The sequence below is a fragment of the Chlorocebus sabaeus genome, chromosome X (genome assembly GCF_047675955.1).
Source record: "Chlorocebus sabaeus isolate Y175 chromosome X, mChlSab1.0.hap1, whole genome shotgun sequence".
NCBI classification, from domain to species: domain Eukaryota; kingdom Metazoa; phylum Chordata; class Mammalia; order Primates; family Cercopithecidae; genus Chlorocebus; species Chlorocebus sabaeus.
In genome coordinates, this window is record NC_132933.1 from 48,171,076 (window position 1) to 48,196,899 (window position 25,824).

Consider the following 25,824-nt stretch of genomic DNA (forward strand, 5'->3'; position numbering starts at 1 on the left):
TTCTGTCCATAAATCATCTTCTACCACACGACTGCGCTGGAGTCTCTGAGCCTACTCTGACTCAGGAGGCTGCCTGATTTGTGAATCATTCTTTGCTCAATTAATCTTTTAAATTTAATTTGGCTGAAATTTTTCTTTTAACACATTGGACATTTCTAACTTTGAATGAGCACCAGAATAAACTCTGGACAAATGTATCCTCTTCTTTATATTGCTATAGCCGGAGCAAAACTTGCTCAGCCTGGTAGAAAATACACAGGCTATAAAGTAGGCAAGGCAGACTATCCAAATACTAACTGAAAAGGAAATATGTTCCTGATATGTTAGTACATTTTCTTCAGGTATTTACTTGAAACCTTGTATGAGAACCAAGAGTTAGCAATGCATTCCTGAGCTTCAGGTACTCTTTAACTTTTGATTCTAGTATTTTATCCTAATCCACTAGTATATTGTAGGGGCTAAGAGTGGGGCCAGTAGCCAAACTGCAAGTCACAAACTGCTGTTGACTTTTGCTAACCCACTTAGCTTGTCTCCAGTCACTTCTTCTATAAAATAGAGATAATATTACGTTATATGGTAGTTCTAAGAATTGCGTTAATCTATCTCATGCACCTAAAACACAGCTTGCCATATAGTAAGTACTTAAGAAATGTTAGCTAACATTATGATGATCATTTATCAACTGTAAAATATTATGGAAATATTAAATATTATCCAGGCAGAGCTAGAAAGGCCTGTTGCTTCACCATTGTTGGTCCATTTCTAAGGAAGAGTGAGAAGTGGCATTTGCCAGCAGTAAATTGCTTGAGTATGTAAGGATGATAGTGATGTCTAGAAATATGAGAAAAGGAGAATAAAGAAGTTAGCAGAAAGTAAGATGAGATAGTAGAATGATTCCTATAAGGGAAAGTTGATTATCTGGATTTCACTCCCAGCTGCTAACTCTTTGGGCAGGTCATGTTCCCTTCCTCAACCATAAAATTAAAATAAAACTTTATTTTTCTTTCTTTTGCCAGGCTCCACTGTACCAGCATGGCATCTTACAAAAGTTCCCAAGATATGGTCAAGGCTGGGTTTAGTCCCAGGACCATTGCTGGAGAGGGTAGTGATTAAGAAAATGAATTCTGGAGTCACACTGCCTTGAATAGAAAATCAGGCTTTGTTCACTGTGTAACTTTGGATAAGTCACATCTCTCTAAGCCTCAGTGGTTTTGTTCTCCATTAAATTAGGATAATAGCACCTACCATACAGAGTTGCACTGAGATTTAAACAAGATAATGTTGAAATCAAGTTTAGCTACAATGAATGGCACACAATAAGTGCTTAATAAATACAAATGAGGTTGATGATGGCATAAACCCACCAAATTATCTGTAGTCTACTTTTATGCATAACAAACATTATGTTCCTTTTTATCTGTCACAATATTGTCTTCATTAAGATAATTCACATTAAGACCTAGACATTCTAGTACAGAGCATGTTCTTGGTGTCTATTGGTAAGTTTCCCTAGGCGTGAAAACGGAGAGGCTTCCAAATGTAAAAGCATACGACAGCTGTGGGAGTTAGGGATTAGGCTTCCCTAGCAACTGAGGGTCTGTCAGATCCTATAGAAACAACCTGCTCCACCTTTTATGTGTGTTTGGTTCCAACAGTACACACAGCATCTGTGCAGAAAACCTCCTTGGTCACTTACCATCACATCATAAAACCGTAGTGTGTCAATTGCTATGTTCAGAGCTGACAGAGGAGACTTGGCTTAGTTCTGTTACAAGACCGTGGGACCCAGGTTTGCTGCCAGAATATCATGGCTGGAAGGTTGTGTGGTTATTATCTGCTTCTTCCCCTAGATCCAATTATCTGCCCTTTTCTGCTCTACTCTATGCTCAGAAAAGTCGAATGCTATTGATTCTATCTCCTGCCTCTGCCCCCTCGCTTCTGTTTCAGTTTGAATGAGGGTGGCAGGAGAGGGAGGCAACTAGCAAAAAAACAGAGAGCAGGAGTTATAAATGGTTAGGGTATTTATCCTACCCACTCCCTTCCTATCTGCTACCCTTATATGTTCCTTTAAGGCTGTATCTATTGGCAGCTTCCTCCACTCTTGCCAGGTTCCAGTGACACTGCTCCTTCCCCTTGCCGCTGCAGGTCTAGGGGTGATAATCAACAGCTTCTTCCCTTATTGATTTCTTCAAGCCTGCCCAAACCTCTGTAAATAATCATTTCATTCAACTCTCTTCTTCTTCTTCTTCTTTTTTTTTTTTTTAAGATGGGGTCTCGCTCTGCTGCCCAGGCTGGAGTGCAGTGACGCGATCTCAGCTCACTGCAACCTCTGCCTCCTGTGTTCAAGCAATTCTCCTGCCTCAGCCTTCCAAGTAGCTGGGATTACAGATGTGTGCCGCAATGCCCAGATAATTTTTATATTTTAGTAGAGATGGGGTTTCGCCATGTTGGCCAGGCTGGTCTTGAACTCCTGACCTCAGGTGATCTGCCCGCCTCCACCTCCCAAAATGCTGGAATTACAGGTGTGAGCCACTGAGCCTGGCCTCAGTTCTCTTCTGTTCAACCTTTGAATGTGGTTTATTTCCAGCTAAACTTAACCTTAGCAGTGTTTACACATCCTGTACTGGGCCCGTTTCTCTCCTCTGCATTCACTGTTCTGGCTTTCACAGAGTAGAACATTATGATAGTTGTTATTCTTTATAAGTACTATTACTTGTAATGGCAGGCTTTTGTTCCCGCCAGCAAATATTTCTATGTCCCCCAGATAATTTATTTCAAGTGTTATTTAAATGTTTACCCTTCTTCCCATTTGTTCTTATATGTTGTTAGGCTGGAGGGAGATTCTACTTTTAGCAGTTGGAGAAGGGGGTATTGCTTCTAACACCTGCATTAAAAATCAGTGATACATAAGAGTCACAGTTCTGAATTATTTAGTTGTGGATCTGTTGATTCTTCTCAGTGAAATAACTAATACCAAAAACTAATAATAAAACAACTCCCTTTCCTCATCCCCAAGGCTGCTATTGACTGAAGTAAAATATGCATTTTATACCATGCTGAGTTACCTTATACCACACTACATCGGGCTCCTGATCGGACTTTCTAAAATCATCCATGTCTGGACAGGAGATCTCCTTTCTTTTAGTGACTTCAGATTTTTCTAAATAGCGGATCCTGCTGTTGTAGCACAGGCCTGATTCATTCTCTGCAACAGTCAAGGACATTGACACCTTCATGCAATATGTTGAGTTTCTGTAGGAACAGAGAAATAACAAAATGGCTTTATTGGGTGTTTACAACTTTGTTTGTGCTCTATATATTTCAAGAGTATTGACTTTTCCATTTAGGACCTTGCCTAGAAATCAGAAACAACATCAAAGCAACACAGAGCAGTTTTATGCTGCAACTGACAAGAAGATATGAAACTAACTGCTAATGTGGATATTTGTGGCCATGAGGTAGCCACAGAGCTACATAGAGAAGTTATACCCATCTTCCAAACTGTAAGATAGTCTGACTTCCTTCCCAGCAATAAATATTACAATGTTGAAAATCTGATAATAAAAACCTATGAGAAAGTCTCTCTATAACTGGAGGTATAGCCATTTTTGCTCTGACCTTGTGGCCAGTCCTTTAACAGTTACTACAGGGATTGTTGAATTTTACTATTGGTTTCTCAGTCAACATTTCCTGACACAGAATACATACTAAAAACCAGATCAACATCCAGAGAATATCTGTTAGCTTACAGGTTAATTTACCTGTTAACTACTCAGCTTTTTAAGGTACTCACTGAGATGTGCCAGGTGTTGAATTCTGGGCTTTTATAAAGAAGAAATCCCACTAGAGTCTGGTCAGTTGGGATTAATTGTATCAACCAGCACTAGCATTATAAAGAATTTTCAACCCTGAATGTTATCATAAGGCCACTTATAAATTGGGCATTAATTGGCTAACACATTACATAAGGACATTTATTGAACAAAAATTCTGTCTTCTTGTACCTTGGTTAGCACTTTCTCAATAATGTGAGTTCAATAAACATATTTAATGAATCTAATTAACTACAATAAATAAATACAAATAAATAAAAATTCTGCCTTTGTTTTTCTATGTATAATCCATGACCTTTCTCTACTCTACCTTACTTGGATTCCGGAAGATGTCAAACACGAAAGAAAATGGAAAAGTGTGAGGAAGAAATCAGAAGCAGTCTGATAACACTATACAGATTAGTTGTAAATCTTGGTCGGAGTATTTAATTTTACTTTATGGAAGACATTTCGGGACCATATTTGTTTTAAACATCAAGGGATACATGCTGTCAAAACTAAAATTGCTAAGGGAGGCAATTCAAACCAAGCGCTTTATAACTGAGTAATAACAATCCTAACAGATGGGATTAGCATGCCAACCAACAATTTTAAGACAGTACCAAATGATCGGCACTATTCATACTGCTTAGTACTCACTTACTGAAATTTTAAATCCCAGACATCATGCAAAACACAGGAATGCAGATGGCTATGCCTCTTGGGTTTACAAACTAAGTTAATAAGAATGATTCCTACTTAGGCTTCTGGTAAAGTTAATTTCTGGCAAGCGCCCCTGACTATGCTCAGGCCTCTGTCATCTGAGAAGGAAACTATCAAAGCACTCCAATTCTGATGTTTAGATGCAACCCCATTACACTATGTAGATTGTGGGATTTGCTTTTATTTCTTCCTCTATATGGGTTCCTGGAACACAAAAGGCGTAAGATATGCCCAGTGGGGATTAAATGAAAGAAACACTTATGTTCTTGTCAGACATTGGACAGCCTCTTTAAATGCCATGAATCTAAAGCCACAATAGTAGTAATAATAATATATTTCAGAGAAGAAGGGTAAATCAATTTAGCTCAATCAACTTAGCTCTTTTTCACCATTTTTTAAATACTTCAGTGTTAAATATTTCCAAGTCTCCTTGCTTCATACAAAGCCATACATGATCTAGCTCTACATAACACTCTCCCCTTTACTCATTAGGGTGCAGCCACACTGGCATTTTCTCTGTTCATTGAACACACTATTATTCAAAAAATAGGCCTTTGTACTTGCTCTTATCTGGTCTTCTAATATTTGTTTATTTGTTAAAGTATGTACTAAAAAGGGAAAGGAATTTGTTGCTCTTGTTCATTACACCATCCCTGGGATCCAAATGAATAGATATAGATGCTTAGTAAATGTTAGTTGATAAAATGAATGGGCATCAAAAGGAATCTATTTGAGAGACAAGTTATTTTTTTCTACTTTTGTATCAGTTCCATGTGGTATATACCCCCCTTTCTTCAGATGAAGGTATATGGCTTGTCAAATATCATATTCCTTCAGATGAAGGTATATGGTTTATCAAATATCACATTCGTTGTATAAGTATGACCCGGATAATTTGCAAGTATTTGTGGATAGCCACGAGAAGAAAGATTGGCAAAGTTTTGTGCAGCAGCATATTGGCAAAGAATTAAAAATATTGGCTACATCTGAAAGACAAGAAGGACGGGCAGGGGCAGGGGATAGAGGGAAGCTAAATGGTTACAGTTATTTAAAAAGTATCTAACACAGAAGAAAGATAATCACCTCTGCTGGATATCCAAAGTATTCTGAACAGTTCTCGATGTTACTGGCTTTGATCATATCTGCTCCACGGTGTTCATTCATACAGGTGAAAGGGACATACTTGTTAAAAACTTTTCAATTATTATGTTATACCTCCACAGAAGAAGAGGTGACCAGATAATAATAGAAGTAGGTGAAATGTTCAATGCTCTGAAAGAAGCTAACTATCCCAAATGTATTTATCCCTGGGTAGAAAATAGGGTAGACTAAAGTAGAGGACCAATCTGATATAGTGGTTTCTTAACAAAGCATCATCTTTAAACTAAGACTCACTAGGCTCAACTAGTTCTGTGACCTTGGACAAATTGTTTAACCTTTCTGAGTCTCAGTTTCTTCACCTGAAACATGAGGATAAGAAGTTGTTTATGGTGGCTCCATTGGAGGTGGGAGGAAGTAGTTCCTTTCATTATACAACTATGAGTAAAAATAGGTTTACATTTTTATACCTGACCTGTTCAGATCACTGTGTTAAATAATGTATGTAAAATACCTAATACAGTATCTATCAAAAAGTAGGTATTCAAACAATTGTATCTCTAATTAGAATTGTAGGTATTGCCAGCATTGTTAAATATATTAAAAGATATATATATATAATTATATATACATATGCATAACTAATATGTATGTATATATCTATAACTAATATGTGTATATGTATAATAATATACATATCTAATATGTACTACTTATAATTTACATGTGATATAATAATCATGAACAATATAAAAACAACACACTGGCAGCAGTGGGTTAAAATAGTCCACTGGGTTAGAAGTGCTACTTGACAGGAAACAGTCTGGAAGAGGTCAGTTGGGCAAAAGGTCTAATACTAGAGAGCCATGTAGGTCTGAGAGAATCAAAAAGATACACGGACTTAGTCACAAAAAGAAGTGTATCAAGAGAAAGCAGCTAAGGCAGGAAGGAACTTCCAGGTACTCAGTACTAGCTACTAGGAAGAGGCAGAACCTTGGAGGTCAAAGAATTAGTAAAGGCTCCACTTATAAAGGTTTACTTCTAGCCGGGCACGGTGGCTAACACCTGTAATCCCAGTACTTTGGGAGGCCGAGGCGGGTGGATCACGAGGTCAGGAGATTGAGACCAGCCTGCCTAACACGGTGAAACCCTGTCTCTACTTAAAATACAAAAAATTAGCCAGCCGTGGTGGCACGCGCCTATAGTCCCATTTACTCCAGAGGCTGAGGCTGGAGAATCACTTGAACCCAGGAGGCAGAGGTTGCAGTGAGCTGAGATCATACCACTGCATTCCAGCTTGGGTGACAGAGTGACACTCTGTCTCAAAAAACAAACAAACAAACAAACAAACTTACTTCTGGGAGCTTCTTAGACAAATGCCTTCTATAACAAAGCCCAGAGACCTCAAAGCCAGGTTTCCAGGCACAAGACAAGAGCCATTCATGTGTTTATTCCCCAACCTCTCCAAAGTATAAACAATGTAGACGGTGTCAGCAGCATTTATGTTGATTTGGGGTGGTGTTAAGGGCAAGGAAGCTACCCTGGAGATGGCTGATGAGTGAGTTGAAGGAAGAAGTGTGTCCTTCCTAACCCTTATCTACAAACAACTTTAAGCCAGGGCCCAGTAAGTATACATTCTCATTCTGGTCACACACATGTGAATAGATGCTGACATGTGAATAGATGCTGACAATCCACTTTGTTAACTCATGAACAAGTCATAGTATGAAGTCATTGAGGATGACCAAGGTCCCTGGAACTCAAAGACAAGGTCTGATGTGAGTCCTATTATCACCACAGGTGACCTAGGGGAGGTATAATCAAGGCTGCCGGACAGTCTGAAACTCAGGTTGATTTTTATTAGTTGTGTAATCCAGCCCTGGCACAGTTCATGCTAACAATCTTGCATTATTTAGATTTTATTTTGAAAAATGCCCCAGGCAGGTTCTATTTAAAATATTTCCTGCAACTGGGACCTAAAAATGTTACTTTCATTAGGTACAATTAGAGCTATGTGAGGTTGAGGAGGCAGACTGACGAGTGTGCAAGAATGGAGATGGTATTTTTTTCTCTCCCTACTTCACATCCTGAGGAAGACAAGGAACACATTCAGGCTCAATGTGGGCAAAAGGCCTTTGCAATGATACTGCAACAACAACTTACAATTACACACATTAGTAATCTTTCCAAGTACTTCTATATCTATTATCTTATTTAATTCTGCCAATAACCCAGTAAAATCGGCAGGGTAAGTATCCCTTACAGGAGTAAAACATAGACACAGAGAGGACAAAGAACTTAGTCAAGCTAACATAGCTGGTCAGTAGTTCAGAACCAAGGTTTATTGGCTGCTAGCCCTTGAATACTCTCAGAACTCGATGCTAACATTGCTTAACAGCCAAACTAACTTGTGGTTATCCATACCAACTTGAGGAAGCTGATAGAAAGAAAAGCAGATGTGTAAAGATAACATCTAAGGAATAATGTTAATTTGCATAGCACAGAAGAATTAGAAAATTTATAAATCTTGCTTTATATTCTAAAGGTTTAATGTTAGCTTGTTTAGGTCATAATTAGAACTTTTTCCCCAGATGTATTTCTAAGGGAAAATATTGACCAATCTTGGGTTCTCTGGGGAGAAGAGTAAAACTGATAATTTAAAATACACATGAAACATCCAAATTCCTTTTCTAACTCCCATTTATAAAACATGCCCATACTATAAAATCTAAAGTTTTATTTTAGAGTTTGAGCATATGTGAACTTGTCGTATCACCAGGACTAAGCTAGTGAAAACAATCTAAATAAATTAGGGATCTTTCTTGTACTGAAAATCAAAAGCCCTAGATAAAATGCCTCATAATATAGTTGAAACTTTCCTAACTGATTTATTCGATTGTCTTATCCTCACTTCAGAATACTTTCCTTGCAAATTTCAGAGACCATCTAATGATAAGCAAACTAAAACAAGCTTTACTGTCTGAAATTTTATAAGATGAATTGATTCGCTATATATAACATCAATTAATCAATCTACAGTCATTGAATAAGACTGTCCTCCTTAAAACAAAAGATCTAGCAACTGATATTTTAGCAAATTCAAGGAAGGAAAACAAATGAATAAACAAACAAGGTTTCAGGCCATTTGATGAGTTCTATTTCTCAGAAATCATTAGAAAAATTAAGTTTTCTAGTAACGGAGGATAAGGGGGGAAAAGAATATCATGTATTTATTACAGCTGAACTGTATATTTAAAATGGTAAGGATGGTAAATTACATATGTATATTTTACCTTATTTAAAAAAGTTTAAATTGAAAATATTAAAAAAAGAAAAAGAAGAAAGTTTTATTGAAAAATCTTTTAAGCTTGATTGGAAAGGGGACTTTCAGATGACTGCAGAAATAATTACATAAAACTGCAAACTTGCAATGTTAATGCATTAAAACACCAAAGATGGTCAAAGCCCTGAACTGTGTATTAATATTACTATTCTTTGAAGACCCACAACCCTTTAGAATCATTCAAATGACATTTAATGGGCACCTTCTATGTGCCATGCTGTTTATATACATTGAAAAGCAGATGTAAACCTAATATAAAGATAAAAATATCTATGCTAATAAGAAGTTTGGGGAAACAAGTGAGGATCTATTGAATGAATTCACTTTTGTCACTTTTAGTCTTAAGTAAATCGTCTTACTTCTAGGCTTGTAGAGTTGTAAAGAGCTCAGGGATTTTTGCTGGTTTAAAAAACAAAACAAAACAAAAAATGCCGTCACTCATAGATGATATCTCTAACCTGTAAAAATGTCAATATAATAGGTTTTAAGTTTATGTACATTTTTTCCATAAGGCATAAACCTGGTAATTAAACAAACAAGGATTTGTGGGGGCATAAACATATCATACTTTTTAACTGTTCTTATCTCTTGCTGACATGAACATTCAGCCTTTGACATGACACTCGTAATCTGCAACCCAGAATTATTTAAGCATAACTTTCTTATAGTTCCTGATGCAGTCAGATAAAAGGTCAATCCAAGGACTTGAGTAGCTTACTGCTTGATAATGCAGCTTTTAGAGTTAGACTTGGGTTCAAATCCCAGCTCTATAATGTCTTACCTATGAATCTTTGCATGGGTGACTAAATCTCAGTTTTTGGTATATGTGGAATGAGAATAATAAAAGCAGCTATCTTTAGAGTGTTGTTTTATTATGCAAGTGTTAAGAATGGTAAAGGGGGCCAGGCCCAGTGGCTCACACCTGTATTCCCAGCACTTTGGGAGGCCAAGCGGGTGGATCACTTGTGGACAGGAGTTCGAGACCAGCCTGGCCAACATAACAAAACTCTGTCTCTACTAAAAATACAAAACAAAAAAATAGTTGGCATGGTAGTATGCTCTTGTAATCCCAGCTACTTGGGAGGCTGAGGCATGAGAATCGCTTGAACCTGGGAGGCGGAGGTTGCAGCAAGTTGAGATCACGCCATTGCACTCCAGCCTGAGCAACAGAGTGAAACTCTGTCTCAAAAAAACAAAAGAAAAAAGAAAATAAAATAAATAATGGTAAAGGGTCTGAGATTTTACCTTACTTATGCACTAAAAATTTAGCCTGCTAGTTTCATGGAAACTGGTAGAAGACACCAGAATCCTAGGTCAGAAATAATAAACAGTTAATTGCAGCAATGACAGTAGCCAAAGTATCAGTATTTGTGTTGCTTATGCAAACTCAATTCCCATAGGATAATGCAAAGAGGATCAGGTGACACTTGTAGAAGTAGTGGGTTGTATTACAAAAGAACCCCAAGCTTAAGAAACACAAATTTCTTATAATGGGCCATAAGCATGTCTGCCCTTTGTTCCAGAGGCAGATACTAACTGTATTTTCCAAGGCTATAAGCAAACCTGCCTTTTGCTCTAGTGATAGACACTATTTCTGTCTTCTAAGGCTATTCTTTGGCCAGGCACAGTGGTTCACGCCTGTAATCCCAACACTTTGGGAGGCTGAGGCAGGCAGATCACCTGAGGTCAGGAGTTCAAGACCAGGCTGGTTAACATGGTGAAATCCTGTCTCTACAAAAATTAGCTGGGTATGATGGTGGGTGCCTGTAATCCCAGCTACTTGGTAGGCTGAGATGGGAGAATCGCTTGAACCTGAGACGCGGAGGTTGCAGTGAGCTGAGATCGTGCCATTGCACTCCAGTCTGGGTGACAGAGGAGACTCTGTCTCAAAAAAAGAATAAAAAATAATGCAAGAACCCCATGGAGAATTCTCTCCTACCAATGAGATAGTTCATTTAAAGCTCATAGCACAGTGCCTGGCATATACTAAGTGCTCAATAAAAATTAATTTCCTTTAACATCATCACCACTATTATCACACTATCTACTGATTCCCAACCCAACCCATAAAGTGAATCAAAGATGTTTTGTTTTCTTCTTGTTGTTATTGTTATTTTTAAAAAGTAGCTCATGGACAAGGTTATAGTAAACATTATGTGTATTTTAAAAACTACTCACTCAAAATAAAATTTTTGTCATCAAAATATTCTTCACCTTGAATTCAAAGCAAACTATAATTTATTTGGAAACTGCATTAAAGTTAGAAACCTACTCAAGGAAAAAAGTATACAGTACATATATATGTAACAATCCATTTATATATAACTAGGATTTGTAGATTATTCTAGTGGTGAGCTCATGTCACCATTCCTAAGGGAAAGGCAATTGTAATATGCCACCTAATGGTACAGGCAGCTTGTTCAAAATCTGACTGCCAATGATTGAGGATGTGGATAAAGGTAAGGTAATAACGAAGGTAAATTTGAAAGGTTCCCTGACACCACCATTTTCCACATCATAGTATGAGTGATTCCTGCTTTCTTGTTTGGATGAAGACAATTTTAAGAATGGTAATCTGAGACACATCATACTACAACCAGAAAGGTCTTCATAAATCTTTGGAGAACTCCAATGTTTCTACTAAGACCAAGAACATAACTCTCCTCCAGAAATGCTTCCCCAACCAATTTCACTGACTTTAATAACTATTTCTCACTTCCTCACTCTTTAACTATAAATATCAGATTACACTGATATTTTTGCATCTGTCAATATGTTATTTCATAGTTATTATCATAGAATTCACAAAGGTTTGGCCTCATTTCCTGGGTCACAATGCAAACTCTTCAAAACACAGAGTTTTCTTTACATATGATTACCTCTTTCTTTATACAGTAAATGCCAGATTATTTTCCCTGTCTTTGTGTTGAAAATTGTATAACTTAATTGTCTCACCAAATAAGCTGTCATATCCTACGCTTCCACGATCTATTTTCTGACTCCTGGTGGTAGAATTCTCTACTGTGTCAGAGATCTTGAAAGACTAGTCAGTATTCAAAATTTCTACTTGTTCCTCTAATTTCATTCTATGATCCCTTATCATCGGGCACCTGCCTCACCTTTCCATTGATTCTCATCACTTGAATCACTAAGGCTATCTTATTAGCTAAATCTAATAACCTCTTGTTCACCCTTATCCTATGTAACCTCTGTGCATTATATGAAACTAGTAACACTCTTTTTACCTTCCAAATCTCTCCTTAGGTCTAAAATATCTCCCTTTTTTGATTGTCTACTCTGACTACTCCTACTGCTTGTTCTTCCTTATCCTATCCCTAAAGGTATTTGCTACCCTTTCCAAGACCTTGGGATTCCTTCCTCTGTTTTTTGTTTTGTTTTGTTTTGTTTTGTTTTGTTTTGTCCTGCTTATTCTCTCCTTCCAACCTTCATCTCCAGCAATTTTACTGAAGCACGAGGTCTTAAGCCAAAAACTGAGCACTGAAAATGCCCAAATTTATAACACATATCTCTAGTTTTGTCCTCTCACCTAACTTCCAGCCCAGTACAGCCATTCAACTATAATTCAATATAACTATCACGAAGGCATTTGTCAATCTGAAACTGAATTTATCTCCTCTTTATAGTCTGTTTTTCCTCATATCTATTATGGTTTGAGGCATCACTTGTCACAAAACCTAGTTTCTCAAGTCAAATGCCTCAAAATCATTTTCTACTTCAACACCCATATTTATTTCTCATATATTACTACAATTAGTTAACAAGTCATGCTAACTGTATGTCAAAAATCTCTCTTCATCTGACATCTCATCGAGGTCCTGCCACAGTTAAAGCCCTAATCATGTTTTGACTGCACTATTAAAGGAACCTCCTAACAGGTTTCTCTTTCTTCACTTTCTCCCTCCTCCAGGCTGCTAAAAGAAACAATTTACTTTTAATTTCCTAAGTGTTTATAAGCAGAAATGGAAGAATGGCAGCATAAACAGACAACTAATCACAAACTGAAGTTCATGTTTAAAGTATTATAGAGGGAATAAAAGAGATAAGGAAAAGATGTTCTGAAGTTAGTAGACAAGAACACAAAGGAGTAAGGGGGACTACTACAAAATCAGCAATGGTAGCACACAGCTGTAGAAAGGAGGAGATCCATGAAGTCAGGCCAGGGTTCTGTCCTCAGCCCTCTACTCTTCTTGCTCCATATTCTGTCCCTTATTTCAACCTCTGCTGTAAATACAGCTTTCACCTCTCAATACTACATCTGCAGCTCTGATGTCTTTCCTAAGTTCTAGACTCATATATCAAACTGCCTACTGAGTATCTCCACCAGGATGCCCAACAGGTTTTTTTTTTTTTTTTTTTTTTTTTTTTTTTTTTTTTTTTTTTTTTTTTTTGAGACTGAGTCTTGCTTTGTTGCCCAGGCTGGAGTGCAGGGGCATGATCTTGGCTTACTGCAACCTCCGCCTCCCAGGTACAAGCGGTTCTTGTGCCTCAGTAGCTGGGACTACAGGCGTGCGCCATCATGCCCAGCTAATTTTTGTATTTTTAGTAGAGACAGGATTTTGTCATGTTTGCTAGGCTGGTCTCCAACTCCTGACCTCAGGTGATCCGCCCACCTCAGCCTCCCAAAGTGCTGGGATTACAGGCGTGAGCACTGCACACGGTCCCAACAGGTATTTTAATGTCAATATGTCTAAAGGTGAACTCATCCCCAAAAAATTATTCTTCATTCTCCATCTAAGTCAATAACAGGGCTATCTACTTAGAACCCTATACCAGATACCTGGGCATTATCCTCAGCATTCCCTCATCCTTGTCGCTGATATCCCTATGCATTCTATCTACCAAATGGCTCTCTACACTCTTCTTTCCGTCCCTATTTCCACTGCTTTAGTTTACTTCTTGAATTGCTTTAGCATCTCCCTAATGGGCCTTCCTGACTCCAGTCTCTCTCCCCCTTTCCTCACCATTCTCTTTGTTACGTTATCTTCTGGATGCTCTTTCTATAGAAGTCACTCTAGAATAAGCCAAAACACGAACCCTTTCCACTGACGGCTGATAAAAAACAATATACAAGCTGAGAAGGAAAGAAATCACAAGACAGCATCAAAAAACAGCATTTAAATGGTGGGACTTTATGCCTCTGGAGTTTAACTACCATCTTAGGTAATATTTTAATGCCTGATTTATTGTCTTTTTCCTCTCTAATTATCTGACAAAAGACCCTTAGAGAAGAAATATTGTCTTTTTAAATGTAGTTCATAGAATAGAACATAATGCCCATATAATAAAAAATGAATGCTCTGATTTTTTCAGAAGGGAAAACAACTTAAAACCCCCAAATCAGTGTATCCCTGTGTGGCTTAGTCCCTTAGGTACATAAATGATGGTGGATAACAGAGTTGAGAGAGTTAAATTAGAATGGTATCCTGGGGTGAGATTCTAATGTCAGGACAAGGAGTGTGTCACAAGGAGCCATCAAATGTTTTTAAGCTTAAGAGAAGCATGATCATAGGAAAGATTAGGAAGTGATTAGGGTTTATAAAGAAATTAAAGACAGGAAGATTATTTGGGAAGTAACATGGACATTCCCTAAGTGGGCATGGATGTCTTAGAAGTTTCTGAGGTCACAGCAACAAGATTTGGTCTCTTACTTGACTTATTTTTAAGGGTAGGTATGAAGAGTAGGTGACTTAAAATTTTGATTTTGAGGTTTCTGTATTGGGCAACACAGGAATTTAGGAGGGGAATCATCTCCTGCATATATTAAAATAAGCAAGAGGCCATTAGTTTGAAGCTGTTTCCATACTTTGAGTTCCTATCTAACAAACGGCAACCTAACTTAGCATTTAAACAGACTGAAACTTAACATATGCTGTATAAAAGACAGCCTAATTTCAACCAAACACAATTAGCCAGGCTCCAGCTAATTACAGGCAGTCAAGTGATGAGACCATGTCCAAATAAGGCAAATGCCTGACTGTAACCAATCAGGTGATTTTTCTCCTTTGTGTCCAAATTTAGCCTATAAAAACTCACTTCTCATGCTGCTGGGAATAGCTCTCTGAAACTCTTCTGGTTCTGAGTACTGACAAATTCATGACTCGTTTTTTGTTTTTGTTTTTGTTTTTTTTGTGTGTGTGTTTAAACAACCTGTTAACTTTGTCTAACGTTTCTCTTTTAACAGGGAAAAGGGGGAGTTATATCATGAACATTTTGATTGTGTGTGTCTGTAGGACATGTATGAAATGCGAATCTAGGTTGGGAGTTTGACACCTACAGGCCAAATCATGCCAACTGCCTGGTTTTATATATGAACTTTTATTAGAACATGGCCATGGTCATTTCGTCAGGTATTATTTATGGCTCCTTTTGTGCTACAAGTAGTTGGGATAATCTTTTGCCCACAAAGCCTCAAATTTCTGCTATCTTGCCCGTTTCAGAAAAAGGTCACTAACCTGTTTACTAGGATTTAGGAGTCTGGAAAAGGAGCTACAGAATTTTCATGGGTTGGGGGGCTTTTTCATGTTCTAGAACACACCTATTATTCCCCTTCAACCTCGAGGAGGGTCCCTACTAGCCTAGCCGTTGGCATGGGACAAACCATTGTCAAGAGGGAGGGAAAAGTGGGACTTTTTTGCCTTGATTATAAGGGCTTACTTTTCTTGGTTCTAAGTCTTTTCTGACCACTCCTGTTTCTTCCGACCTTTAAGGGCTCCCAACCATGTGGCAGGTTCCCTTACATCCCAATGGAGTGGCAGGGGCCTTCCTCACTCACTCCCTTCCACCCCTGGTGTCTCTGAAAATTGGAACAGTCCCAGAGTAAAAGCCAACGTTGGCTCTGAGTCTTCCTTTCCCCGGAGCCTTAGGAGGGAGAGAGATCCTTCTCTCTCTTCGGGCGTGTTAAGACAGCGGGGTTGGCCTGTACTTCCTCTGGCTCTGGCTGAAGAGGTGAGGCCTGGTGGGAGTAGTCCTAGAGTAGGACAAGCCTGTTAGACGGTCATTAGGATGCTCTTGTCAGAGCCGGGAGGGCGGGGGCAAGAGGGTGGGAGAAGACAGATGAGGGGAGGGGCTAAGGGGGAGGAAAGGAACCTACTGGCTGCTCCATCCACACTGGGCTAGTGAAACCGTTAAACCCCTAGGCGATCATGGCCTTGAGACCTGAGGACCCCAGTAGTGGGTTCCGGCACAGCAACGTGGTGGCCTTCATCAACGAGAAAATGGCCAGGCACACAAAAGGCCCCGAGTTCTATCTTGAGAATATATCCTTATCCTGGGAGGAGGTGGAAGACAAGCTGAGGGCCATCCTGGAGGACAGCGAGGTGCCCAGTGAGGTCAAAGAGGCCTGCACCTGGGGCAGCCTGGCCTTGGGCGTGCGCTTTGCCCGCAGGCAGGCACAGCTACAGAGGCACAGGGTGCGGTGGCTGCACGGCTTCGCCAAACTGCACAAATCAGCTGCACAGGCCTTGGCGTCAGATCTGAAGGAGCTCAAGGCACAGCAGGAGACAGAACGCAAGGAGGTGGCCTCCCGGCTAAGAATGTCCCAGACCAGCTTCGTGGAGGTGCAGAAAGAGCGAGACAAGGTGAGTTGGAAGCTCCTCCATGCAGTAAGATCCCTCAACTGGTCCCTGCCCAGTACCACTGCCCCACCCCATTCCCACCTCTCTCCACCCTGCTCCATGGCTTCGCCCTGTCCCGCCCTTCCCACCTGGTAGCTCTGTCCTACCCTGCTCAGTGCTCCCGCCTTGCCCCCAGAACACACCTCAGCCCTGCCCACTTCTCTCCAGGAGCTGGCATCTCCCCATGAGTGGGAGCAGGGGGCAGGGGGGCCAGGCCTGGCCACTGCCGGAGGGGTTTGCACAGAAGGAGCAGGTGAGGAGGAAGAAGAGGCAGCGGTGGCTGCTGCTGGTGCTGCTGGAGGAAAAGGAGCAGAAGAAGAGCAGAGGGATGTGGAGGCTGTCGCTGCCCCTGTGGAGGCCATGGCTCCCCCCATGGAGGCTGGGTCTCCCCCGGTGGAGGCCATGGCTGCTCCCGTGGAGGCCGAGGCTCCCCCCGTGGAGGCTGGGGCTGCCCCCATGGAGGCAGAGTTCCCCCACGTGGAGGCCGGGGCTGCCTCCATGGAGCCCACAGAGGAGCTGGAGAGAATCCTCCTGCAGCTCCTCGGAGATGCTGATAAGGAAAATTACACCTATTGGGGGCAGAAGGAGGAAGATCTCAGGTCGGCAGAAACAGCCACGTCTTATTTCTCTGGAACCATGAACCCCTGGTCCAGAGCCTCACCAGAACCTCTTCCTGTCCAGCTCCCTGCCTCATTCACATACTCATACTCAAGCCCTTTTTCCTCCTTCTCAGACATACCCACTATATCCCCTCCACAAGCAACAGTCACAGCACCAGTTCCGACTCAGCTGCCTTCCGACTGGGGGGCCTTTGATACTAGCCTGTGGTCTGATGGGGGGCCCCAAAGAGTAGACCCTCAAGAGCACCCAAGAGACAGGAGATACTCCGAACCTCATCAGCAAAGAAGACCTCCAGTATATCGCAGGCCAGGGGACTGGGACTGCCCTTGGTGTAACGCTGTGAATTTTTCACGGAGGGATACTTGCTTCGACTGTGGGAGGGGAATCTGGCTGCAAAAACCTCATTGAGTGCAGAAATGCAAAATAGAACCGAAGCATGCATATCTCAATGGTGAATTAATTTTCAGAGGGAAGGCTTGAGGTGGCAAGGGCCAAGGTGGTAGGGGAAGAAGGCTGGGAAGAGTAGGGGAAGGAGGTGAGACAGTGGTAGCTTTAGGAACAACTTCAGTGATAGGGGTGTTGACTGGAGGAGGGGGAGGAAAGTAGGGGTTGTGAAAGAGGTGTAGAAGTGGAGTGGTGGGCAGGGGAGGTATAGATTGGGGTGGGGCGAGAGAGATACAGAAAGACTGACATGTTTTGGTGACCTCCTTTGTATTCCAGAGCATTAGCACTCAATACCCTAGAAGTGCTGCAGCTTTTATTTGTGTGTGTGTGTGTGTGTGTGTGTGTCTGTCTGTCTCTCTCTCTCTCTCTCCTTGCCCTAGTGTCTGGTAAAAGAGGCAACCATGTATATAACACCCCACCCTCTACTCGCATCTAGGCCTTAGATGATTGGAGCAGGAGTGGATATTTGACCCATCCAGAACCAAATGGATTTTCATGCTAGACACTGAATCGAACAGAGAGGCCGATTCCATGATGTTGGGCAATGAAGCAGTGGGTCACTTGGAGTTGGGGCCAGGACCAGAGCCATGGATGCTGAGGCCACTGCAGAGGCCTGGCCCTGGCTGTGGGGGAATAGAACTGGGTGCTTTCCAGAGGCAAGTGTCTTTGGGAGTCACTGGTACGTGGTTCTAGGGAGCAGACAGGCACAGAGGAATCATCCTGTGACTCCAGAGAGATGGAGACAGCAGCAGCACAACCACTTTTCACTTCCTACGGTTGTGCTACATGAAAATCCCCTTTATACAGATCCTCTTTACTTTAGTTAACTTGAGTGGGTGGACAAACAGATTTTTTTTTCACTTTAAGTTCTGGGATACATGTGCAGAACATGCAGGTTTGTTACATAGATATACATGTGCCATAGTGGTTTGCTGCACTTACCAACCCGTCATCTACGTTTTAAGCTCTGCATGTGTTAGGTATTTGTCCTAATGCTGTCCCTCTCCTCACACCCCATCCCCTGACAGGCCCCAGTGTGTGATGCCCTCCTCCCTGTGTCCATGTGTTTTCATTGTCCAGCTCACACTTATGAGTGAGAATATGCGGTGTTTGGTTTTCTGTTCCTTTGTTAGTTTGCTGAGAATGATGGCTTCCAGCTTCATCTATGTCCCTGCAAAGAATATAAACTCATTCTTTTTATGACTGCATAGTAATCCATGGTGTATATGTGCCACATTTTCTTTATCCAGTGTATCATTGATGGGCATTTGGGTTGGTTCCAAGTCTTTGCTATTGTAAATAGTGCTGCAGTAAACATATGTGTGCATGTGTCTTTATAGTAGAATGATTTATAATCCTTTGGGTATACATGCAGTAATGGGATTGCTAGGTCAAATGGTATTTCTGGTTCTAGATCCTTGAGGAATTGCCACACTGTCTTCCACAATGGTTGAAATAATTTACACTCCCACCAACAGAGTAAAAGCGTTCCTATTTCTCCACATCCTCTCCAGCATCTGTTGTTTCCTGACTTTTTAATAATAGCCATTCTAACTGGCATGAGATGGTATTTCATTGTGGTTTTGATTTGCATTTCTCTAATGACCAGTGATGATGAGCTTTTTTTCATATGTTTGTTGGTTGCATAAATGTCTTCTCTTGAGAAGTGTCTGTTCATATCCTTCGCTCACTTACTGATGGTTTTTTTTTTCATGTAAATTTGTTTAAGTTCCTTATAGATTCTATATTAGACCTTTGTCAAATAGGTAGCTTGCAAAAATTTTCTCCTATTCTGTAGGTTGCCTGTTCTCTCAGATGATACTTTCTTCACTGTACAGAAGCTCTTTAGTTTGATTAGATCCCATTTGTCAGTTTTGGCTTTTGTTGCAATTGCTTTTGGTGTTTATAGTCATGAAGTCTTTGCCCATGCCTATGTCCTGAATGGTATTGCCTAGGTTTTCTTCTAAGGTTTTTTATGGTTTTAGGTTTTACGTTTAAGTCTTCAATCTATCTTGAGTTAATTTTTGTATAAGGTGTAAGAAAGGCAACTAGTTTCAGCTTTGTGCATATGGCTATTCAGTTTTCCCAGCACCATTTATTAAATAGGAAATTCTTTCTCCATTGCTTGTTTTTGTGAGGTTTGTCAAAGATCAGATGGTTGTAGATGTGTGCTGTTATTTCTGAGGTCTCTGTTCCATTCCACTGGTCTATATATCTGTTTTGGTACCAGTACCATGCTGTTTTTGTTACTGTAGCCTTGTAGCATAGTTTGAAGTCAGGTAGTGTGATGCCTCCAGTTTTGTTCTTTTTGCTTAGGATTGTCTTGGCTATACACCCTCTTTTTTTGGTTCCATATGAAATTTAAGGTAGTTTTTTTTTTCTAATTCAGTGAAGAAAGTAACTGGTAGCTTGATGGGAATAGCACTGAATCTATAAATTACTTTGGGCAGTATGGCCACTTTCATGATATTGATTCTTCCTATCCATGAGCACAGAATGTTTTTCCATTTGTGTACTCTCTTATTTTCTTGAGCAGTGGTTTGTAGATCTCCTTGAAGATGCCCCTTGTAAGTTGTATTCCTAGGTATTTTATTCTCTTTGTAGTAATTGTGAATGAGATTTCACTCATGATTTGGCTCTCTGCCTGACTACTGTTGGTATATAGGAATGCTTGTGATTTTTCTACGTTGTTTTGTATCCTGAGACTTTGCTGAAGTTGCTTATCAGCTTAAGGAGTTTTGGGGCTGAGACGATGAGGTTTTCTAAATGTACAATCATGTCGTCTGCAGAGAAAATTTGACTTCCTCTCTTTCTATTAGAATGCCCTTTATTTCTTTCTCTTGCCTGATTGTCCTGGCCACAACTTCCAACACTATGTTGAATAGGAGTGGTGAAAGGGCATCCTTGTCTTATGCGAGTTTTCAAAGGGAATGCTTCCAGCTTTTGCCCATTCAGTATGATATTGGTTATGGGTTTGTCATAAATAGCTCTTACTATTTTGAGATATGTTCCATCACCACTTAGTTTACTGAGAGTTTTTATCATGAAGGGGTGTTGAATTTTAATGAAGGCCTTTTCTGCATATATTAAGATAATTATGTGGTTTTTGTCATTAGTTCTGTTTATATGATGGATTACATTTATTGATTTGCATATGTTGAACCAGGCTTCCATTCCAGGGATAAAGCCGACTTGATTGTGGTTCATAAGCTTTTTGATGTGCTGCTGGATTTGATTTGCCAGCATTTTGTTGAGGATTTTCACATCAATGTTCTTCAGGGATATTGGCCTGAAATTTTCTCTTTTAGTTGTGTCTCTGCCAGGTTTTGGTATCAGGATGATGCTGGCCTCACAAAATGAGTTAAGGGGGATTCCCTCTTCCTCTTTTTTAAAATTTTTTTATTTTTATTATTATACTTTAAGTTCTAGGGTACATGTGGATAACGTGCAGGTTTGTTATATATGTATACTTGTGCCATGTTGGTGTGCTGCACCCATCAACTCGTCAGTACCCATCAACTCATCATTTACATCAGGTATAACTCCCAGTGCAATCCCTCCCCCTTCCCCCCTGCCCATGATAGGCCCCGGTGTGTGATGGTCCCCTTCCCAAGTCCAAGTGATCTCATTGTTCAGTTCTCATCTATGAGTGAGAACATGTGGTGTTTGGTTTTCTGTTCTTGTGATAGTTTGCTAAGAATGATGGTTTCCAGCTGCATCCGTGTCCCTACAAAGGACACAAACTCATCCTTTTTTAAGGCTGCATAGTATTCCATGGTGTATATGTGCCACATTTTCTTAATCCAGTCTGCCACTGATGGACATTTGGGTTGATTCCAAGTCTTTGCTATTGTGAATAGTGCCGCAATAAACATACGTGTGCATGTGTCTTTATAGCAGCATGATTTATAATCCTTTGGGTATATACCCAGTAATGGGATGGCTGGGTCATATGGTACATCTAGTTCTAGATCCTTGAGGAATCGCCATACTGTTTTCCATAATGGTTGAACTAGTTTACAATCCCACCAGCAGTGTAAAAGTGTTCCTATTTCTCCACATCCTCTCCAGCACCTGTTGTTTCCTGACTTTTTAATGATCGCCATTCTAACTGGTGTGAGATGGTATCTCATTGTGGTTTTGATTTGCATTTCTCTGATGGCCAGCGATGATGAGCATTTTTTCATGTGTCTGTTGGCTGTATGAATGTCTTCTTTTGAGAAATGTCTGTTCATGTCCTTTGTCCCCTTTTTGATGGGGTTGTTTGTTTTTTTCTTGTCAATTTGTTTGAGTTCTTTGTAGGTTCTGGATATTAGCCCTTTGTCAGATGAGTAGATTGCAAAAATTTTCTCCCATTCTGTAGGTTGCCTGTTCACTCTGATGGTAGTTTCTTTTGCTGTGCAGAAGCTCTTTAGTTTAATGAGATCCCATTTGTCAATTTTGGCTTTTGCTGCCGTTGCTTTTGGTGTTTTAGACATGAAGTCTTTGCCCATGCCTATGTCCTGAATGGTACTACCTAGGTTTTCTTCTAGGGTTTTTATGGTATTAGGTCTAACATTTAAGTCTCTAATCCATCTTGAATTAATTTTCATATAAGGAGTAAGGAAAGGATCCAGTTTCAGCTTTCTACTTATGGCTAGCCAATTTTCCCAGCACCATTGGGGGATTAAATAGGGAATCCTTTCCCCATTTCTTGTTCTCTCAGGTTTGTCAAAGATCAGATGGCTGTAGATGTGTGGTATTATTTCTGAGGACTCTGTTCTGTTCCATTGGTCTATATCTCTGTTTGGTACCAGTACCATGCTGCTTTGGTTACTGTAGCCTTGTAGTATAGTTGGAAGTCAGGTAGCGTGATGCCTCCAGCTTTGTTCTTTTGACTTAGGATTGTCTTGGCAATGCAGGCTCTTTTTTCTTTCCATATGAACTTTACAGCAGTTTTTTCCAATTCCGTCAAGAAACTCATTGGTAGCTTGATGGGGATGGCATTGAATCTATAAATTACCTTGGGCAGTATGGCCATTTTCACGATATTGATTCTTCCTATCCATGAGCATGGTATGTTCTTCCATTTGTTTGTGTCCTCTTTTATTTCACTGAGCAGTGGTTTGTAGTTCTCCTTGAAGAGGTCCTTTACATCCCTTGTAAGTTGGATTCCTAGGTATTTTATTCTCTTTGAAGCAATTGTGAATGGAAGTTCATTCATGATTTGGCTCTCTGTTTGTCTGTTACTGGTGTATAAGAATGCTTGTGATTTTTGCACATTAATTTTGTATCCTGAGACTTTGCTGAAGTTGCTTATCAGCTTAAGGAGATTTTGGGCTGAGACGATGGGGTTTTCTAAATACACAATCATGTCATCTGCAAAGAGGGACAATTTGACTTCTTCTTTTCCTAACTGAATCCCCTTGATTTCTTTCTCTTGCCTGATTGCCCTAGCCAGAACTTCCAACACTATGTTGAATAGGAGTCGTGAGAGAGGGCATCCCTGTCTTGTGCCAGTTTTCAAAGGGAATTTTTCCAGTTTTTGCCCATTCAGTATGATATTAGCTGTGGGTTTGTCATAAATAGCTCTTATTATTTTGAGGTACGTTCCATCAATACTGAATTTATTGAGCGTTTTTAGCATGAAGGGCTGTTGAATTTTGTCAAAAGACTTTTCTGCATCTATTGAGATAATCATGTGGTTATTGTCTTTGGTTCTGTTTATATGCGGATTACGTTAATTGATTTGCGAATGTTGAACCAGCCTTGCATCCCAGGGATGAAGCCCACTTGATCACAGTGGATAAGCTTTTTGATGTGCTGCTGAATCCAGTTTGCCAGTATTTTATTGAGGATTTTTGCATCGATGTTTATCAGGTATATTGGTCTAAAATTCTCTTTTTTTGTTGTGTCTCTGCCAGGCTTTGGTATCAGGATGATTTTGGCCTCATAAAATGAGTTAGGGAGGATTCCCTCTTTTTCTATTGATTGGAATAGTTTCAGGAGGAATTGTACCAGCTCCTCCTTGTACCTCTGGTAGAATTCAGCTGTGAATCCATCTGGTCCTGGACTTTTTTTGGTTGGTAGGCTATTAATTACTGCCTCAATGTCAGAGCCTGCTATTGGTCTATTCAGGGAATCAACTTCTTCCTGGTTTAGTCTTGGAAGAGTGTAAGTGTCCAGGAAATTATCCATTTCTTCTAGATTTTCTAGTTTATTTGTGTAGAGGTGTTTATAGTATTCTCTGATGGTAGTTTGTATTTCTGTGGGGTCGGTGGTGATATCCCCTTTATCATTTTTTATTGCATCTATTTGATTCTTCTTTCTTTTCTTCTTTATTAGTCTTGCTAGCGGTCTGTCAATTCTGTTGATCTTTTCAAAAAACCAACTCCTGGATTCATTGATTTTTTGGAGGGTTTTTTGTGTCTCTATCTCCTTCAGTTCTGCTCTGATCTTAGTTATTTCTTGCCTTCTACTAGCTTTTGAATGTGTTTGCTCTTGCTTCTCTAGTTATTTTAATTGTGATGTTAGAGTGTCAACTTTAGATCTTTCCAGCTTTCTCTTGTGGGCATTTAGTGCTATAAATTTCCCTCTACACACTGCTTTAAATGTGTCCCAGAGATTCTGGTATGTTGTATCTTTGTTCTCATTGGTTTCAAGGAACATCTTTATTTCTGCCTTCATTTCGTTATGTACCCAGTAGTCATTCAGGAGCAGGTTGTTCAGTTTCCATGTAGTTGAGCGGTTTTGATTGAGTTTCTTAGTCCTGAGTTCTAGTTTGATTGCACTGTGGTCTGAGAGACAGTTTGTTATAATTTCTGTTCTTGTACATTTGCTGAGGAGTGCTTTACTTCCAATTATGTGGTCAATTTTGGAATAAGTGCGATATGGTGCTGAGAAGAATGTATATTCTGTTGATTTGGGGTGGAGAGTTCTATAGATGTCTATTAGGTCTGCTTGCTGCAGAGATGAGTTCAATTCCTGGATATCCTTGTTAACTTTCTGTCTCATTGATCTGTCTAATGTTGACAGTGGAGTGTTGAAGTCTCCCATTATTATTGTATGGGAATCTAAGTCTCTTTGTAAGTCTCTAAGGACTTGCTTTATGAATCTGGGTTCTCCTGTATTGGGTGCATATATATTTAGGATAGTTAGCTCTTCCTGTTGAATTGATCCCTTTACCATTATGTAATGGCCTTCTTTGTCTCTTTTGATCTTTGATGGTTTAAAGTCTGTTTTATCAGAGACTAGGATTGTAACCCCTGCTTTTTTGTTGTTCTCCATTTGCTTGGTAGATCTTCCTCCATCCCTTTATTTTGAGCCTATGTATGTCTCTGCATGTGAGATGGGTCTCCTGAATACAGCAGACTGATGGGTCTTGACTCTTTATCCAGTTTGCCAATCTGTGTCTTTTAATTGGAGCATTTAGTCCATTTACATTTAAGGTTAATATTGTTATGTGTGAACTTGATCCTGCCATTATGATATTAACTGGTTATTTTGCTCGTTAGTTGCTGCAGTTTCTTCCTAGCCTCGATGGTCTTTACATTTTGGCATGTTTTTGCAATGGCTGGTACCGGTTGTTCCTTTCCATGTTTAGTGCTTCCTTCAGGGTCTCTTGTAAGGCAGGCCTGGTGGTGACAAAATCTCTAAGCATTTGCTTATCTGTAAAGGATTTTATTTCTCCTTCACTTATGAAACTTAGTTTGGCTGGATATGAAATTCTGGGTTGAAAATTCCTTTCTTTAAGAATGTTGAATATTGGCCTCCACTCTCTTCTGGCTTGTAGAGTTTCTGCCGAGAGATCTGCTGTTTGTCTGATGGGCTTCCCTTTGTGGGTAACCCGACCTTTCTCTCTGGCTGCCCTTAAGATTTTTTCCTTCATTTCAACTTTGGTGAATCTGGCAATTATGTGTCTTGGAGTTGCTCTTCTCGAGGAGTATCTTTGTGGCATTCTCTGTATTTCCTGGATTTGAATGTTGGCCTGTCCTACTAGGTTAGGGAAGTTCTCCTGGATGATATCCTGAAGAGTGTTTTCCAACTTGGTTCCATTTTCCCCCTCACTTTCAGGCATCCCAATCAGACGTAGATTTGGTCTTTTTACTTAATCCCATACTTCTTGCAGGCTTTGTTCATTTCTTTTTCTTCTTTTTTCTTTTGGTTTCTC

The 25,824-nt window shown here is 40.0% G+C and overlaps 2 protein-coding genes across 2 annotated transcripts in view; one reads left to right on the forward strand and one right to left on the reverse strand.

The window, feature by feature from the left end:
• Positions 1–25,824, reverse strand: part of IL1RAPL2 (interleukin 1 receptor accessory protein like 2) — a 1,280,701-nt gene that overhangs the window by 562,309 nt on the left and 692,568 nt on the right. Inside the window, exon 4 of the mRNA XM_073013177.1 lies at positions 3,066–3,252. Within this exon, the coding sequence (XP_072869278.1) occupies positions 3,066–3,252 (187 nt within the window). The remainder of the gene's footprint in view (positions 1–3,065; positions 3,253–25,824) is intronic.
• On the forward strand, positions 15,843–17,674 carry TEX13A (testis expressed 13A). Its single transcript, XM_037988983.2, has 4 exons — positions 15,843–15,942; positions 16,134–16,574; positions 16,779–16,973; positions 17,037–17,674. Exons 2-4 carry the CDS (start codon positions 16,140–16,142, stop codon positions 17,637–17,639), a joined length of 1,233 nt encoding a protein of 410 aa, XP_037844911.1. The 5' UTR covers positions 15,843–15,942; positions 16,134–16,139; the 3' UTR covers positions 17,640–17,674.

What these genes read in the sequence shown, in the direction of transcription:
- TEX13A (XM_037988983.2), top strand. Translation starts at nt 16,140, where the DNA reads ATGGCCTTGAGACCTGAGGACCCCAGTAGTGGGTTCCGGCACAGCAAC. An exon ending in TGCAGAAAGAGCGAGACAAG is followed by an intron (nt 16,575 to 16,778) that starts GTGAGTTGGAAG and finishes ACTTCTCTCCAG; the next exon opens with GAGCTGGCATCTCCCCATGA. An exon ending in CTGCCCCTGTGGAGGCCATG is followed by an intron (nt 16,974 to 17,036) that starts GCTCCCCCCATG and finishes GTGGAGGCCGAG; the next exon opens with GCTCCCCCCGTGGAGGCTGG.